Here is a 20,069-nt window from a genome sequence, read left to right as displayed (position 1 = left end):
ACACAAAACCATTATTCCTGTTGTGGATTCAGAACTACATATTTAATTAGAATATTAGACTGATTTTAACCTAAAAGAAATACTAATCAACAATTCAAAAACATTTTAGAAAGCATGTAAATTGATAGGCCAGAAAAACCTTAGTATATTTAATTTTATTGTAAACCAATTACATTCTAAATTATTTTTTTCAACTATGGTGCCAACATTTTTTTTTTTAATGGAAAAAATCTCTTCTACAGTAAGTCCTATTAGCCTATGACTCCTATTTAACAACCCCAATGAAAATAACTATGTGGCAGAAAATGCTGAGCACGAGTCAATAGTCAAAATTAAGGCTGACATGTAAGATGAAAGAGATTGTCCACATTTAAAGGAACAGCCGTATCTTTATTTACTTTCAACTCTGAGGATGAAAGAGTTAAGTACCTCCCTGCCCTATCACATAACAGGAGGTTGCTTCTCTCTGGAGTGGTGTTAGATGGCTTTAGGCCATTCAATCAGTATATACAGGACTGTTCCTTACATAGCCCAACTCACTCAAAACCCATCTCTGAATTCTCCTGACCTTTCCCTGTGAGGGTGAATAACTTACACAAGGAAGGGCACTCTCATTCCCTCTCAGATTAACATCTTCCTTAGCTTCCTCTAGACCAACAGGAAATATCACATATCACCCAGCTATCTTACTAATTTTCAGTTTGGGGAATTGCAACACTGAGTCCCCTTGCTCTGTGGAAAATATAACTACCTCTAGTTACTTGTCATCTTAGAAGTACGATGGCATGAAGAAGTCCCAGTTAAAAAAATCTGATATGGTCACTCGAAAAAATGAAACTCGCCTTGCCTTTGGGCACATAGGGTTATAAATCTACAAAGTGAGGCATTTGAAGCACCCTGCTGAATCCTGAAGACCTTCAGTTACTGGATAAATCCTAAAAGGCTGTTACTGCTTGGCAGAAGACCAAAAAATTGCCCTAAGGCTGTTTTTGCTTGCTTTAGATACTACATCAGTCAGGACTGCAACATACAAACCGTCGTACCACTACCACTCCCTTAGAATTCTGGGCTGTTTGGAACTCAGCTGGTCTTATGAACCTAATCCACTAATTATTTTTTTTTTTATAATAGAATTTTCTGAGAGAGAAAGCAGAAGTGAAAAAACAACCAAACCACCCAACCACCCGCCCCACTATTAGCTTGAGTAAATTGAAACAGAGATTGGATACTTACTTGACTCAAACATAACCTTGTATCAACCAAGACAGAATAGCAATGTATTTCTATGAAAAAATATTCAAAACCCTATTTAGGCTGAAGCTGTCAAGGCCCTGAGCATACCCTCCTTCCTAGGAGTTTAACCAGCAGCGTTCAAGGCCACTGTTAAGAGCTGTGATGAAGAAACAGCTCGAAGAAGCCTTCATGGAGGCTGCCCTCCCCCTTGCACTCGGCCCTCAGGCTTGGTCCGGCAAGAGCTGCGTTGCAGTCACATTGCAGCTATGCCCACACTTGGCCACGTACCCTGCTGACCCGGCCCTGATAGGCAGACATGACCTCCTGACTTCGGACCTGCCTCACTGCCATGAACTTTCCTTGCAATCACCAGACTGTGGCTAATGCTGGTTACTGTCTCAGGACCTGATCCTGACTTAATGATTTGACTTCTTGGCTTGAATTCAGACGTGCCTCACCACCACAGACCCGTACCACAATCTATACTCTTGACTGTCTCTGGTTTCCATCATGGGACATGCTCTTTTCACCTTGCCTGGATATTGTGGGGCTGTACACCTCATCACTGAGGCCACTGCCTCAAGCAGCCGGTCTATCATGCTCAGCTCCCGGCTTCCCTTTCCTCATGGGCCAGTCTGCCATTGCTGTTCCCGAGCAGAAATATCTAACTGCTCAATATTTACTAAGTGTTGCTCAAAACAGATTACGACCAACTAACCGTCACTTTCAACATACAATAGTCCTTTTTGAGCTAACATCAGTTTAAGAAAAAGATCCACTGCCTCGCAGCTGGTGTTGGCAGTTCTTTTCCACCCCATCCAGCAGTTTGGGAGTTCCCTCACAGTTGTGCTGACAGCTTTTCTGAATCCATGCTATGAACCTGACCACTTAAACTGAAAAATGACCCATATAAATAAAGGCTTCGAAGGTTTTGGCATATATGAGGGAGGAATTTGTAGGGTGAGAAAGAAGGACTAGGGATGGAAATTTTGTAAGCTATTTTTGCTGTTTAGAAGAATTCTCATGTAACCCACCTTCTTTTATTTCAGAGTATTTAAGAGCATCTTCACTTCAGACAATAGGATCTACTTTCAAAATCAGGTTGCCATGTAAGGTACACAGAGGTTACATGTGTGATACTTTGAAGTTAAAGCTATTGGTTTGGAAACAGGGAAGAAGCAGTGAGATTTCTTTGAGTGTTCCCGACAGTTTCCACTTGGATTGTTCAACAACAACTCACCTATGTTTCCAATTGGCACTGGTTTGTTTATATTTATAAACAATGATTTGATAACTAACATCTGTAGTCCATCACTTTTCATCGAGAAACTTCATAATTAAAATAAAATTATTAACTTAAAAATACAGCTTGATCATGTGAAAAAACTGCTGATCAATATTCAAGACAAGCTATGGAGTAGTTATTCTTTGTGGGTCTCGAAGGTCATGAAAGTGATGGTTTTATGCTGAGTGATTTGCTTTTCACAATACATTGACAAAACAACACAATTAGTCTTGCTTCAATAAGCACACACAATAAAATGAATTAAACAATACAACATGTCTCATACATTACAGCTTCACTTTTGTAAACACAAAAGCTGCTTCACTAAGGGCATATCATTTCCCTGTCTGTTTTTAAATGATTGGCTTTGTATCCTTGTAATTAATTTTAGCAACTCTGTTGTCTCTGGACAGAAACGTTGGAATTAAATAACTGACCACACTTTAAGGTAGTATTTAAATATTCAAAATCCTGGAATTAGAAATGCTTGAGAATATAACAGTGCAGGACAAAGCATAACCAATAAATAGCTGGTTTACGAGAGTAAGCAGTCATTAAAAATGGTGACTGATCAATCTTTTCTGACCAAGGGGAGCAAAGGTCTTCAAAGGCTCCTGTTCATAGCATGGCCCTGAATTGCTTGGGTCTGTGACCTCTGACCTCCATTGCTTTACCTACTTAGCTTATATCCTTTTATGATTGTTCATTACATTAAGGTAGCTGGCTTTCTACAGATGTGCTGAACCCACACCTATGATGGCCAAGTAGGAGCCGTTTCCATTTTTTTCAGTGAGTTCTCAGTGAATGTTTATTGTTTGCTATGCTACAGCTGTAGAGGACAAGTGACAGACAAATGAAACTTTCCACTCTTTCAGAGAAAATGAAATATTGATCACTTATCATAAGAAACAAAGAGCCTGGCATAAGTAGGGTTCACATTATGAATACAAAATCAGTTACTTATCTCAGGTTACTCTAACAATAGATAAATACATCTTTTATGATGAATGTACCTACTTCTAAATGTGCATACTTTGTTATGGTTATATTTTATCTGTATATGGATGCACTCATACACTCACAGATGTGAAGAATTTCAAATGAATTCCTCAAGTCAATTCTTTAAGTGTACGGTGTGTCAACGTATAACTAAACTGCTTCTTATACTTTCCTACATGGAAGAATAGTTTCCACTTACACATTGTTCTCTGTTCTTTATATGCTATGGTGATATCACGCAGTATTATATAACGCAACAGACAACTGTGCAAATAACATCTTCTTTCAAAAGACTGCAATCAAGCCAGATCCATAAACAAAATCTAAGAGAACAGAGTTGTAATGTTGAGAAAGTACAACGCATAAAACTGGTTAAGTCTATTAAATGATAATGTTGCTTATTAACCAAATATGTTGTGATAGGTCAGTGCTGAGGTTAAACAGAAAACATCAATTGAACCATTTCCCTAAATAAAGCTCCAGGGTGCAATATTCAAAGCACTTTATTCAATAAAAAATGCTTTTAAAATGGTACTTCGGTGATTGGGAAACATTGGCATCATCCGTCAACCTAACTGCAGGAAAGTTCAATAAGCTAAATAATGAACCATTTACATTATTTTCCTTAGGCTCCAGTGATTTGCAAACATTGCATCAATAGAACTCTTTAAAAAATTATGATAAAGACCTGCTAGTCTTTCAACTCTTAGGCTTTTTGCTGTAATGCTGCAATTTTTATGCTGTTTAAATGTTTTTTGGTAGCTTCATCTTTTTATAAGACTCCATTTAGCATCAATTTCTCATTATATTAAAACATATTTGTTCAACATGATAATTTTACTAGTGTTTCAAGCATTACCTTTGAGAAACAAAAAGGAAATTTAATGCTGTCTGTTCTAAAAATGTAAGTTTTTCATTTCACTGTCATATAGTTTGAATGTATGAGTCGAGATGATAAAAAAAAAAAAATCATTATTAAAAAGATACCTGTGCTTTCTCTTCCTTGAAGCACTAACTGTTTCTTTGTTGCTGATTTCCTCTTCCACTTCCCTGTCCACCCTGAGTCCCAGATCTGTCGTATTAGTACTTTATCAACTTTCCTTTCCTCTTTCAAGGTCAAATTCCCTACTGTCTTCCCAGGGTACCACTTGCATAATTCTCAAGTCTTACAGCTGTTTCCTTTAGAAAATATGGGAGAAGAATTGCTCTTTATGGTAATATTTTCAGGTTCCAAACAACTGAATGAATATACAAAAGCCCACAGGGAGAGAAGAGCAAGTGGGAAAAAACACTCATATAGTCTCTCTCAATTGCACGTCTCTTCACCTGATTTAGTGATACCTTTGGCTAAATGGTAGAGTGTTTACTTAATCCATAGCTGTCATGGTATCTTCATAGGCATATACTTGCACATGCAGTCTTTTCATTATATTTAATAATACCTCACTGGCTCATTACACTGATCTATTTAGCAAATATGAATATATGTGCATATGAAAATTTGTACACATGTGCATAACACAGGTCAAACATTATACAACTACACTAACTATATTTACAGTGTATATCTCTGGCATAAATAAATGCACTTCCAGCTTTCTCAATTCGTAACGCAGATCAACCCACACTATGTAACACCACATACAGTATTATGGATTATTGATTTTAGCCAAAGAGCAGCGTCTCAAGTCCTGCCTAGAGTTTATTTTTAAAAAATATTCTGATTGCCACTTTTTAATCACTGAGAACCAGCCATTTCTTCATATTCTACAATCCTCTGACACTATGAACTGTGCTTATAGCACCTCAAATACATGGAATGTAAGACAGACTTAATTTTATTCCTTGCATGCCTAAAAATACTTGTTACAGACTTGTTACTTTTAGCAATTACAGCTTTCAGTCTGAATTGCTAAAGTTTCATTAGTATTACATGTAGTGATATATTAGATATGTAAACCAAATGTATACCAAGAATAGTGGTTAAGATGTGGCAAGATGAGGTTTGTGGAAGAAATATTATCTTATATTAGATCAACTCGTACAGCTAGTAAAATATACAGGCTTTCAGACACACACTCCCTCTGCATCTTACAACCACCTTGTTTTGATTATGACTGAACTACCATGGCTACACCACCAACAGTACATCCAAGCTTCAGACACTGCTAAAATTTCTTTAAAACAAAGACGCCCCTCAACCTGCTCACTTTCAGAGGCAAGCAAACCTCAAAATACTTTATTTCTCTATTTTGCTGTATCAGGTACATACCTGTTTTTATAAAGTGAATGGGCTATAATTATTTTTTATGCTTAGTTTGCAGTATCTTGAAACTTGAGCTTTGCCTCTCTCTTCCAATATCTTTTTAGATCGAATTTTAGGCAATCGATTTAGGCCCCGAAACAGGATTATTTGGAACAATAACTCAAATCCACTGAAAGCAGTGGGATTTGTTTAAAATTTGGATTTCAATGGAAGTCAAATGCGTGTTTTTATTGAAATGGGGTTTTAAATTTGTGCTACACTTGAGGCCATTTTGACTGAACCCTGAAGATTATGAAGCTGCCTAGGGTTTGAAGCTCAAAAGCTTTTCTACAGGAGTATTTGAGGGTGTTTTTTTTGTTGTTGTTGGTTTTTTTTTTTTCTTCTTCTCCTGTTAACAATCTATATATTCCACTAACTGGTAGTGTCTATCTAACGTACCTGGTTGTCCATCACTCAAAGTAGGTTCATACTCCCTTTGGCATGTATATGCTATGATTCATACATGGATGAATGTTTTGAGAATACACCTAATAACTTTAATTGCAATACTCAACACAGTATTGATCCCAAAGCAGTGACTTCACAGACCTTTTAGTCAAATAATTGAAAACACTTTTATGTAACAAAGAAACACCAGATCTTTCCTACAGCTGTAGAGGAAATAAAACCAGATTACTGCTAATTTTAAAGAAACCCCAGCCCAAAACACTCTTCTTTTACAGTTCTGCTCTTTTTAATTTAGCTTATCCTGTTCTTTATGAGACATTATTTTTTTCACCCTTGCATACTAACCTCATCAGGGCTGGAAGCCTGGTAAGTTCGATTTTCATCGCTGAAGTCCTGATCCACCTCTGCATATTCTGTTTCTCCAGACACACCAGCCCGGGATTCATATACTGGGGTCACATTGTGGCACAGTGCAATGGCCTTCACTGCTTCGTGTATTCGACTGCTGACACTCTTGCGGACTTTGGGTGCAGACGACTGAGGCTTCCTAGATGGTGTTGAACTTGTACTGTTTCCACTATTCTGAGAGTGCACCTTTGAGACCCAACACAAATGAATAGCAAAACAAAGTTCAATAATGGAAATAAAACATGAATACTAATATATATATCCGATTGCCTCCTTTACAAAGGTTGATAAATGATAAGGATTGTTACTGTTTATTTATTTTATATAACCTACTGTTAACTCATTCAGTTTGTGATCCATAAAAACCCTCGTCTACTTTTCTGTAGAACTGATACATAAGTCTGGGTTCATCACCTTGCATTTGTAGTCAGGGCCTGCAGCCAATTGAAAAATGCAAAATGAAAGCGAGTATGCAGTAAAAGGGGTGAATAGGCTGACTGGATTCTGCAGAAAACCCTGCTTCCTCACTTCAGAATGTACCTTTTTCAGTGATGCGTCACAATAGTCCTTTACATACTATGAATTGTTTTATAAAAAGTATTTAAGCCACCAACCAATTGGATGAGTTCAGAAACACCAAAACAAAATTGCAAGGGTGGTGTTTTGTTGTTCTTCTCTAGTCTCTGTCACCTGTGTACATTCAGAGGTTGGAAACTCCAATGCCACTAAATTGAAAAAAATCTTTTCTTTTAAATCTTCACCTAAAGCTCTGTATTTTAAAGACCACCACATTGGTATGGAACAAAAGAACAAAAGCAAGTATCATTGTTAAGTATAAATATTAGGAGTCATTAAAATACAAATATTGCTGATTTTATTTATAACCTACACAATTTCTATATTTTTTGTGAACTAATGCAGTTTTTATTCCTTTGCTGCAGGCTGAAATCTGTCCTTACAAGAATGCAATATCTAACAAAATAATCATGCAAAATACCACATATTTGAAGATCACATTACTTATGCATAACCAGTAAACTAGCACTATTTTAAGTTATCCTTCAAAAATGTTCAAGTACATGATTGAATTAATCTTTTAAGAGAAAGTACTATATGCTTATAATTAATTGAAAATAAGTGGGTTTGGTTTTTTGTTTTGGCTTTTATTGGACTTTTTTTTTTTTTTTTAAGTCAGCACATTAAATATATCGCAGTACTACCAAAGGCTCTTATGTTCACTCCAGGGTAACTCAGAAAACCTCTTCAGAAACCACATTTTTTTCTCCTCCTGACTGCTATCTGCTGAACCGTGAACATTCTGCCCATCAAATTACAGTGTTGTCTAATAAAGGGTTTAACTTTCTGCTCATCTGGCACTGCTTTTCAGCTACCGCTTTAAACTTCTGCATTTGCATTCTGCTAACGCTGATGCCATTACAGCCGCAAATAAATTAAGCTGATTTACTCCTTCTGAATTATGTTATGTTTATTGATGCTTGTATAATTTAATTTCACACAAATTCCATTAAAGATTATGCCCTCTATCACAAAATGCTTCCAGTGGGGAAATATAATCAGGTTATAATAGATTTGTGTGTTACATTAAGATGACAATAGTCTAGTAGGTCCACTGTAATAATAAAACAGAACACAAACAAGGGATAAAATCGATGTCACACAAGAACCACTGCCTAGCTAACTGGCAGCTTCTATTATCATAGATTAAATAAAAACCTCACCATACTTTTTCAGATTGAAACAATTGTTTAATAGTTGCTTGTTTTGTTACTGAGCTTCCTTCATTTTTCTGTTTTAAAGAGTTGCTACCAACACATGCATAATTAAAGCATTATTTAAACTTCAAGTAGTGTTACATGAAGCTGAAAAAAAGGAAGTTCCAGGAAAGTTCTTTCCATCATCTACTAACAGCAAATCTAGATTTGGGAAATCTTTTCCAACAACTGAGAAGAAAGCTGCCCTCACATTTCTTTCTTTTTTAAAAAAATTTCAGTGCCAAATATGTTACAGTTATTGAAAACTTAATTAACCATGGGTACCACTCACTAAATTTTACAGCAAACTAGTAAAAGCATTAAGCAAGTAAGAATTCCAGGAATCATGCAATTCTTTTCAGATAGCATATTTAACCACAAAATATGAAAACAGTGTTAATGAATATGCCTCCTCTAGAAGACTGGTGCTTAGTCATCAAACTCAGTCAGACCTAGTGTGCCAGCTCAAGACTGTCAGTTAATAGCATTTATTTCTACAGTTGTTACTGTAAATACCCAAACAACCCATTACAACAAAACTATGTTTGGGTGATTTTTATGAAAAAAAAAAAAAACAAAAAACCAACAAAAAACCCCCAAAACAGTCAGGTAGCAATTACTTTCAGTAACCCATTCTGAACCAAATTTGGACTGCTGATTTTTAGGTAAAGAGCTCCATATCTCATTTCCAAGGCGTATTATTGCATCTAAGTTACTATTCATGGCTATACCTACTAAGGATTAAGCTGAAATAGATCTATCCAAGGAAAAGGAATTCAAGAAGTGGTAGGAAATAATACAGAAATTGAAGTTGCAGACTAAAAACTTATACATTGTTTATTCACTGCTTTCTCTCCTGCCTCCCTTCCCAAAAGCTGCATAATATTAACCGAGTCCAGTGTGGTGCCAAACAGCTACTTTTTAGTTTTTATTTTAAGCAAATGAGAAGGGAGCCATAGTTCAAAACCAGCACAACTAAAGATTCAAATCAATTGTTGATTCTACAATCCTTTTACAAGAGAAAATGAGGACACAGACAAGGAGGTCAGTTTACAAGTTTAACTGGGTCAGCCAGTCATGTTTGTATATCCAAGTTAACTACAGAAAAGAAATTTTATATAATTTTTTTTTATTATACTGTATGCAACATATGGAAACATTAGTTAACCTATCATTTATTTCCTCTTCTGTCAATTTTTTTCTTTTTTGTTTCAAAGAACAGAAATAGTAGAAGTAAAAAAATCCTTCCTAATCTCAGAGAGGAATCGGGTGCTTAGAAAGGTTTGCAGAAAGCACCCAAATAGTTTACATACATGGGAAATGCAAGTGATGCTTGCAGAATTCCATCTTCCTCCTTCATCCCACAACTGACCCACAGACAGACAGGGAGCCACTATCCTCTTACATACTTTCCAGACCAAGCACTCTTATATATCACAGGAACACTTCACTCGCGAGCAATATGGAATTTTCTACTCCGCCTCGCCCCCCCAGCTTTATGCTGTTTGCAATCCTAGTTTTTTTTAAAAACACTTTGTAGATATGCCTTTCTAAATTTTATTTTGACAACTATTTTTTACTTTTTCGTTATACCAATTAATGTGGATTTTCGATGTCTATTCTTGATTAATATCTTCAAAGACATAATTATTGTTCATCTCATTCTGGACACTTCCTTGTAATTTGTAGTCTCAGTAATGAATAGCTTACTCTTAGATGATTTGGCAGGAGAAAGACTGCACTGCACAGACAGGTTAACACAGATTTCTGCTAGTGGGGAAAAGTAAAATCCTTTAAGTGGGTATTACAAGGAACTTCAGAATAAGGAGAGAACTACGTACTGTCTCACATTTTTCCCTTTCATATCTGTTAAGAGATACCTACAATGAAAACTTGCATAGCATCTCGAATTTCTAGACATGATCGGTAACAACAATGCTTCAATGCTGGTAAAAAAAAAAATCTCAATATTAAAGGTAAATGATTTATGAAATGAGATACCTGTGAATAAGAGTTTATAATATGACTCTGAATTTCATCCATTGTGTCTGTTCCATAGGACACAGTACCTAGGTGGAGGCGCTTAAATATCATCTCATTCTGTGTAAGTGTTCCTGTAATAAAGAAGAAGTACATCACAAAGCAGCAAAAAATATGGTTGAGAAGGCCACATAAAAACCCCTGAAATCTTTCTTTTGGAAAAGAGGAATGAATCATGAATTAGCATCAGTTTAGTTAATTAAAGGAATGTTTGTGGAGAAAGATCAGGGTTAGTCATACTGGAAGAAATCACTGGTTCCACCTTCAAGCTGATTCTGCCAACACAACTAAATACACAAGCTCGAAAAAAGACAAAAACTTCTGTCTTCATATGAAAGATAGAATATGCAGTATCTGGATGGAACTAACTCTCAAAAGTCAATGCAAGAGTTTGCACCATGTATCAGAAAATCTAAAGCAAAAAAACCCACCCAACTCCCAAAATTCATACAGATATCCCACGCTTCGTGTACGAACGCAGACATTCTGGCAAATGGGCACATTCAACATTATCTAGAGTAAGTCATTAAGACCTAACATCACTTCCAAATTTGACAGATTTAGCCTCCAACCGGAATAAGCCAGAATGAATGAAATTAGTGTTTTCAGAGCTCACTTCACATTTGTAAGAAACTACAGGGTGTCACTCACAGACTGACACTTCGCGTCCACCTCTGCCAACTAGTCACATCCTCTGGTTTGGAACAGCTCTAATTGAGGAGTGGGGGCTTCAGCCTTCCATGATGGGGCACATCAGGCAAAAAGAGGTCACTACCAGCTAGCTTCCCATGGTCAGCTCACAAAAGATTATTTTGATAATGGCCCTTCCTAAAACTTTTTTTCTACGGTTACTCAGCTGAAGTGAAATTAATATAGTATAAAGCTATTCTTATATTTAAGCACACAGTTTCTGGTCATTAAAATGCATAAATCTGATGGCAAAAAAAATAAACACAACATGGTACCAAAAGTGACATTCTTGAAGCTTCCACAATATTTTTAACATGGAAGACATGATAATTATCTATAAATAAAAATTGAAAATATGTCGTATTAATTTTATTTATCTAGACTATTTTTATATCATGTCTTTGTCCCAGTATGTTAAAATACACAGTAAGCCACAGGAAGAGAGAAGACTGAAAGCAAGATATAAGCTATAATTATTATCTGGAAAACAGAACTGTTTGGACAGTTACCATCCAGTTTATGCACCTAATAGGGCTAGAACCACTAGTGATCTTCAAAGATTCAGTAGGGCTGTAAAAGTCTCACGTCTTTCTCAGTTATACTTGAGATGTCTGCCATTCCTACTCCCTGGTAATATCTGTACAGTGACTCTTCATCTCAATTGTTGTACAATCACACTGCACTATCAAACCATGTCTTCCTGTATTACCAGCACTAGATGATCATTCCAAATTCCCCCTCTATCATTAAAAAAATGACACTTCCCATTTGCTTTTCCTTATATGTTGTTGAGGATTTTTTTCTATAGTTGTATTATTTGAATTTTAAAAAATATTTAAAATAAGGTTTACATGGAATGCATAAATTCTATATGCATAGCATTATCAAAAATTCACAAGTAGTAGACTATTCCCAAGGTTGGAAAACAGCCCAGGAAGACAAAGACAAATTCTCTAGAATTAGCAAGTCAGAAATTTTTGGTTACTTTTATACAAGGGATAAGAAGATTATTTTGTTTTTACAGTGATCATATAAAACCATGAGAAATTACTTCTTCTGCCTTTAGAAGCCGTACTTTTATTGACACCTTTTGTTAAATTGGTTGATTAAATTTTTTACTTTAATTACAGACTAGAAAAATCCAATCTCCAATTTGCACTGGGGAAACACGACGGTTTCCACTAACAAACATGAGAGACCAAAATCTCTATTTCTAAAAAAAAACAAAAAAAACCAAAAAAAAACAAAACAAAACCAAAACCCACCCACTTTGTTCAATAATGTTTATTGCAAGAAATTTCCAAGTAAATCTGCATCACCTTCCTTACTTTCCAGGCATGCTAATATCTTCTCACTGCCCTTAGCTTTGCCAAGCCTTTGAATTAAAATAAACACTCCCTAGGAGTTGTGAAACTAAATGTTACTCAAAACTGAGACAGCAGGCAACTGTCAAACCTGCCTGCCACTAGTTCTGTAATTGCTGCTTGGAAAAACTGAGCAGGAAACAAAATTAGACCTATGATTATTATATGGAAAGATTATTTCTTCTGACACCATTAAATCAGTCCAACTCCAAACCATGCTTGGTGAGGGAAAGGTAGATAGGTGGAAAAATCTGTGTGTTCCCCCTGCCAACCCCTTCTCAGCAAGCAGAGAAGAAAAGCTTCTGAGCAGAAGAGTATGGATTTTTCTATCTTGCAACAATCAGGAGGTTTAGGAAAAATAGGCGAGGAAAAAGAATCAACTTGTAAAGACAGGGAAATAAACATTCTGACAATCCTGATTCAATACTTGCATCTTGTACATTACTTATACAATCCTTTTTATCAGCTACAGTAACAGGAAACATCTATGACAGCCAAAAAGAGGCTGCAAAAACACCTGTACCTGCTACACAAAATTGTAATCCAAAGAAAAAATTAAAACAACAAAGAAAGAAAAAAAACAATTACAGTTTGCTCATCCTTCTTAAGGCTTAAGTGTAAGGCTTAAGTGTAAGGCTTAACAATAGTCCCAATAAACCTGCCATGTTATTAGACAAACATCGGTAGTTGCATTTATGAAAGTGCTCCCAAAAATTTCTGCAAAAAAATAAAACAAACTACACCTTTTTCAGTCATCCACATGGAAGTTAAGTTTTACCACGTGTGCAAATTAAGAATTTATTTCTAAATTATTCTAATGAATGAAACACCCAAGATGGGACAGAAACATTCCAAACAACTCGTTCCAAATATTACATGGTGCCAGTCAGTCATGTTATAACTTTAGCAGCAGTTCTGTCTTAAATGTCAGTCTTTTAGTTGAAGACTAATACACCTTGACAGAACAACACATCTTTTACTTTATGCCCCAAAATGCAAGCCCTTCAAAGATCTAGAGGTAGATTTTCTAATAAAGCCCACTTTAGGAGTGAAAAACCAACCCAAAAGTGAGCTCCCTAGTCTGCTCAAGGTGGCAAGGACTAAAGAACAGTGAAAGACCTTTCTATTTTTAATAATGCTTTTTCAAGACCTAATTCCACGCTTTCAGGACATTGCTAATATGAAGAGTTATTAGATAAAAAAAAGCTTATTTTAGAAAAGCTTCCAGAAACTATGCTAGTCAATATATGATCTGTTACTACTATTCTACATTCTTAAACTTTGCTCTGGAATGCAGGTACCACACAAGCAAAATATCCTGACAAAAAGTTAGTATACAATTGCTGAAGAAAAATTTAGTATGTTCTTTAATGAAGCCAAGAGCTCTTTTTTTTTTTTTTTTTTTTTTTTTTTTTCCTACAATTGTATCATTAAACACAGAGTAAAGCAGGCAAAGAGGAAATTAATTTCTAAGGAAAAAGTCCTGAAGGCATCATTCCCTGGGTGGCAACAGATGTGATTCACAACAAAGCAGTAGAGGTTTTATTTTGTTTTTGAGAAGCAGATGCAGATCTTTCTGATCCTATATTACTAGATGGTAAATTGGACCAATACCAACAATCTAAAAGGGCCAAAATAAAAAGGCAAGAAAATATGTACAGAAGAATAATTAATAACTTTGTGAGAAATTGAGAAGGTGAGTAACTTATAAAATATGAGTACTTTGTTTGACCTATTTGCTTAAACAGATAAAAAGTCAGTGTAAATGTGAGCATTTCTATAGAAACTTTAAGGGAGATAGGGCCCAACGCTCTTAATAATTAGACTTGGCAACAATCTGGAGATGCAAATTCTTTCTATGAAACCTGGAAAAAATATAACCTGGTATAGAATCTAAAAAAAATTTAAAAAATAATTGTAAACACATATATAGAATACGTCTGCTCACTTAGCTGCTCCACTTTCAAACAGGCCATAAACATAACCAGCACAAAACCTCAAACCAAACAAACCCCAGTACAACCCACTATGGGAGCTGAGATATGTTTATTCTTTCCTGGGCAGAAGGTAACAGTAGAGGTAACAGTTAACACAGTTATGAATAGCAGTAGTATTTCCTCTTCGCCTTCTGCCTCCCACAAGAATGACAGCAATATCTAAGAGCAACATCCATACTCGTTGGATACACCTTGTATTTTCAGACGATGGGAGTCCAACAGAAGCCACAAAGCAAGGATTCCTTTGACTGACCTACTTTGAGTGCATGTCTGGAAGCTTCCTTTAGGATCTTTCCATCAAAACTTTCCATTCCTAGTCTGTTCTACTCACTCTGCAACCTTAGTGGTACTAAAAATCATAGACGTAGAAGCTGCGTAAGGGCAATAGCGTGAATATATATCCATCGAAGTGAAGTGAGAAGGTTATTCCATCAGCATTTTTTTAATTACTCTTTCTCTGTAGTAGCTTATGTTGAACAGAAAAAGACTCAATTAAAGTATACCTTAAAAGATAAATTTTCAGAAACAATTACTGAAATTCACTATTCTAACAGTACGTTACATTAGGCACATTTAATGAAAAAGCCCATATATACCAACCTCTAACACAAGGCTTTCCCAGAAAATCAAGAATCCCATTGCTCCATGCATCTGTTCAACTATTACATCTGTTAAGTATCTCATTTGGTCCAAATACCCGCGAAAATGTTAATTACAGAATTCAGATACAAGTGTAGGCATTAGTAAATAACTACGCTTGGAAGACTGTATGCGTTTGTTTTAGCTGAATACTCTGATAGTTGTCGTGAACAGCAGGTTTGCCATCCCACTTCCTAAGCAACATGATGTTCAATAAATATTGCCAAATATCTTTACTTTTCTTTCAGGATTAGAATCTTTTTGTACCCTGAAGAGGATGAGATATGCTCATCTGCCCTTGGAAAATGCTGGAAACCACTCCCCCCTGTAACTGCCCCCCTGCCCCCTCCGCCATAACGGATGACGCCTTTCTGTCAAACTTATATGTGATTCAAGTCCAAACAACATGGCATTTTGGGTAATGGATGCTATAATTAAAATGTGAGTCCTAAAAAACCTGTTGTTTTAGTGGGTTTTTTTAGTAATGGCTTTGTTCTACATGAAGATAAAAACTCCCTAACAAAGGAATTAATGTATTGCTTTAATAGGCTGCACCCTGAGTTAAGTTTTAAAATTTATGAGTTCTCTGCAGCATTGTTCTTTAAACAATGGCATTGTCAAATGCAACCAGTGAGAAGATTAAAGTTCTCCCAGCAGATTAAGTACAAATTATCTGTCCTCCTGTTTCAGCATCATTTGTTCATTTATCACATAACGTCTAGTATTTCTGGTCAGTGTCAATATGCTCTGCATCCTTGCAGTTAACAGATGTCTTCTCTTGTCGAATGAATTACTTTATGTTTCACGCACTGGTGGCCGCAGATGTGTCACTATAGCAACATCATTAATTTCAGATCTTACCGGAAACATGCACTCCAATCAAACCTAATTATACCACATTGCTTTCTTGTCCCACAATAAGGAAACTATAATGCAATTATTGGGATACTTCATTTTCTATTCTACTGTGGCAAATGAGAGAGCCACTGTGATGGACGCTTCTTGTCAAAAAGCTTATTGATGAAGCACAAACCCAATTTACAATCATACAAAGGACTACCTTGCAATTATGTTAGTAATGCAATGCTCCTTAGACTCAACAACTAATTCTCAATCATTTCCAGTGAAGCTTGGACCACAATGTAAGATTTTTGCAGACGGTTCTCTGGATTCCCTTTCATTTTCAATATTGAGAAAAACTTCACCTGTTTACATTTAACTAGACCAGCCTCTTAGTCCTGCTTTTTTGTAGCACCCACCTGGATGGACGGCTACAAAACTCGCTCTCTTCTCTCTCCTCTGACAACCAAGCCTTAAGTAGGCAGAAGAACAGAATCAACTGGTTTATATGACTAGAACTGAAAATTCAAGCGAGAAAGTACTGAAGCCAGCTCTCATGAACTGTGTACAATCATGCAATGGCAATCATTGATTAACTGTACAGATTCTGTTCATTACCTAACAGTATGTTTCACATTTAGGATAAAATGCAGAGTAAGACCAAATGTATTCAGGAAAGGAAACTGGAGGCAGCTACCAATATACTCAGGTAAAAGGTACATTGGCTGCATGTTTGTCCAGAACTAAAAATAGTTTAAAATTTGCAGGGCATTTAAGACTAATAAAATGGAGCAGTGTTTCCCATCACAATCTGAAGAACAGCGTAGTCTGCAAGGCCACAGTCAGCGTTCTGAAGCTGACGATATCTGCTGGACTCCAGGGTTATTTTCACTTACATCAGCTTTCAGCTAACACTTGGATAAAAGCGCATAGGGTGCAACTGTTGACTGTTAGCCCAAAATTTTGGAACGACTGCCCTAGAATACTGCTTTTATTTTCATTTTTACATCATTAACTTACAGATGCAGACCTTCCTCCAGAACTCAGTAGACTTCAGCGCTCTGAAAAGCCTTTGAGGTTGAATGCTAGCCATCTTCCGAACTATACATAAACGCATTTGCTGGTAAAAGCCTTTTAATATTTGTCTACTTAGCCCCTTCTACGTATGCACTCTGAAAGGCCAGAATACAAGTGCTGCTTCTTAAACACAACTACTGTGATTGCAAGTGGCATGATGCTGGTTGAAAAAAAACCCCAAAAATGATTAGAAGCAAAACAGGGTTCTTTCTCTTTGCATATGCAAGTCAATAAAATGTATCCTTTCAAAGTCTTATAGATGTAACACAGTATTTCTGCTTTGAAAAGCCCAGTATCACTAAATTTTATGTTGCCAAAAAAAATATTTTTTTTAAGGAGAAAAACTTTGGTTTTAATTACTGTTGTATTACCTTAAGTGTATTGGTTGTCTTTCTAGGAGTAGAACTGTAGCAGCTTTTTTTTTTTCTTTTTCCAACAGGTAGTAGGTACATACAGCTTGAGGAAAAGAATATAGTACACTGACCCTTGTGCCTCAGAGTATCAGCCAGTCACCAGAGTCAAAATATAATTATTGCATTGTAGAGCTGGGTGAATGAACTGTTAGCATTTTATTTAGGAAGCCTCTTAAAATTTTCAGTACAGTCTAACCATAAGGAGAATACCTCAACACTTGAACCGTATTTCCAGTTTGGTATGGTAACTGGATTCTCTATCAGAAAAGTTGAGGTATACATTGTTTTTGCTTACAAAGTAGTGCTTTGAGCAAATGAACTCTACTGCATTGTTTTGAAAATTCGTTATTTTTGAACATACTTCCCTTTTTCCAAACATATGCTGTAAATTACATATTTTAAGCCTTCGATGAGACAGCACTCAAAGTTACATAAATTATCATGATGAAGTGTGCAATTAAAATCAATAAGCAGTTTCAAACAGCATACAAATCATTAGCTAACTGAAATAAAACTTAAGAGAAGAATTGTTCACTTGCTTTGAAGAATTACCACACTATAATTAGCAAAACACTTTTCTACATGCTAAAGAAAGAAGGTGGCAGTTGTCTATCGTTTACAAAATAGAAGAACAGCATTCAGAAATGTATAGGGTACATATGTACCTGTAGAAAAAAATGAAGGTGTATTTTGAAAATGTGACAATATATTAAATTTACATCTCACTTCAAAATACGCAGTAAGTGTTCACCATGGGAGGGAACATTGAACTATTTCAAGCAGAAAGAGATGTAAACTGTGTATTACGCTTTCTGAACAGTGTAACAGAGACCAACCCCTGCCCCCCCCAACACTTTCTCACCATTTTGAACTATATTTTACTTAAAACCACTAAAAACTTTCTTCAGCTGCTTGAGAAACAACTTTCTCAGTTCAAAAGTTCAGCTTCTTAAAAAACAGTATGTCTACCAGAACTGATTTATTCAATCTCCAAAAGAACCAAGAAAGGAGAAGAAATATTGTATTTGCTACAGAATTTAACTTGTTATTTATTATATTTTCTGAAATAAACTTTAAGATTCCTTAAATATATCTCGAGCTGAGAGCATGGTAAGACTGTAACTAGTTTCAGTCATAACGGCAGACAGCAGCATAGCACAAGCTCTTCACACACTCACCTACCTTCTGATCCTGGTAAGGGTTGGGTTTTCCAGTATAGCAGGTCAGGTATAGTAACAGGTTACAGTTATGAACATGAAATCATGCAGCAGCTCTAGAACTGGTCTTTGTAACATAAAAAGCAACTACCTTCATGGGAATAACAGATATCATTGTGAACGCTGATCTTACGACTTGTTTTGGAAATGACTTGCTCTCTCAGAGGCCATTCTTAACTGTTACCATTATACAATATTGCAGTTGAAATGAGGTGCAGAATAAAATCGCATCCTGAGTGCTAATCCAGAGTCTTTTCAGAGTAAGATATATGGTACTCTTACTAATGCTATCCAGTGTCCTGTTACTATAGCAGGAGTGCTCCCACTGGAATACATCTGATTACTACCAAATACTGACTTTCGCATGTAAATACCGGCCTACCTAAGCCTATTGGTACTACTACAAAGTCCTCAAGCACATGCTTAAAATTTTACTGAAAAATAAAAAACAGTAGTCTAAATCTACTCTTACATTAACATATTCAAATATAGTAGAAAGTTTAGAAATTTTATAAAAGTCATCGTATTTCAGAATTGTAACCTGATATACCTGTTTTATCCGTTAGTAAATAAACTAATCGTCCCAACTCTTCTGGTATGGTGCTAGTTCGAACAACTGTTCCAGGAATATTGTCATCTTTCATAATCATCCACCCATAGGCTGCCTTACCCATGTCCAAGTTCACACGTAAACTGCAAAGGAAATTTATACCATAATCAGTCTGAATATTAGGCAAAGTGAAAGTTATAACCACAAAAATAAAACTACAAGCTCTTTTTAGGATACCGGGGGGGTGGGTGGGGTGGGGTGGGGTGGAATCTTAAAACTGTCTGCAACAAAAATTTTGGAACAATGCTTTTGTTATGTGTTTGTAGAGTACATATCACATTAGAAATTCAGGCTCCATCCCAGACTTTTAGCAGCTACTGCAATACAAACAAATGCAATACCATGCTTTCTGCATGAGACAGATTGCAACACACTGTGGAGATTCTTGACATAATTACATTACTACACTTATACAGATGAGAATATTATACACACTTTATCAACAAGACCAGATTGCTATTTAAGTCACAGTTTTTATCTGGTAAAAAGAAAAAAAAAAAAAGCAACACCTATGTTTTCTTTACGATGTGAAAATACAAATATTTTTATACCTCTTCAAGTCACTGTTTTTTAAAAAACTATTTTTTCTTCAGGAAGGTACAACTATATTCGTCAACTTCTCTTTCCCACCACAACCAATCAACAATGTTGTTGTCCTTCCCAAAACGTAGTTACAGAGGCTCTCTATTGCAAAAAGAGAATAGTGCCCAAGCAGCGAAATGCACTCTCATGTGACAGCACGTGGGCTGGAGTTGCTACTGCCAGCAGCAAT

At 36.0% G+C, this 20,069-nt stretch overlaps 1 protein-coding gene across 16 annotated transcripts in view; it reads right to left on the bottom strand.

The window, feature by feature from the left end:
* The window catches only part of ATP9B (ATPase phospholipid transporting 9B), a 175,229-nt gene that overhangs the window by 30,465 nt on the left and 124,695 nt on the right, over window positions 1-20,069 (bottom strand). For all 16 annotated transcript variants that reach the window (XR_015706407.1, XR_015706409.1, XR_015706405.1 and 13 more), the window contains 3 exons: window positions 19,238-19,380; window positions 10,412-10,524; window positions 6,576-6,824 (listed from right to left, as the gene is read on the bottom strand). Coding sequence is in view for 12 of the 16 variants with exons in the window: in XM_087765007.1 (XP_087621133.1) it covers window positions 6,576-6,824; window positions 10,412-10,524; window positions 19,238-19,380 (505 nt within the window). In the remaining 4 variants the exon portion in view is untranslated. The remainder of the gene's footprint in view (window positions 1-6,575; window positions 6,825-10,411; window positions 10,525-19,237; window positions 19,381-20,069) is intronic.

The sequence above is a fragment of the Nipponia nippon genome, unplaced genomic scaffold (assembly GCF_047370975.1).
Source record: "Nipponia nippon isolate SJK-2023a ecotype South Korea unplaced genomic scaffold, ASM4737097v1 scaffold_1, whole genome shotgun sequence".
Classification (NCBI taxonomy): Eukaryota; Metazoa; Chordata; class Aves; order Pelecaniformes; family Threskiornithidae; genus Nipponia; species Nipponia nippon.
This window is presented reverse-complemented; position numbering and strand designations above follow the sequence as displayed.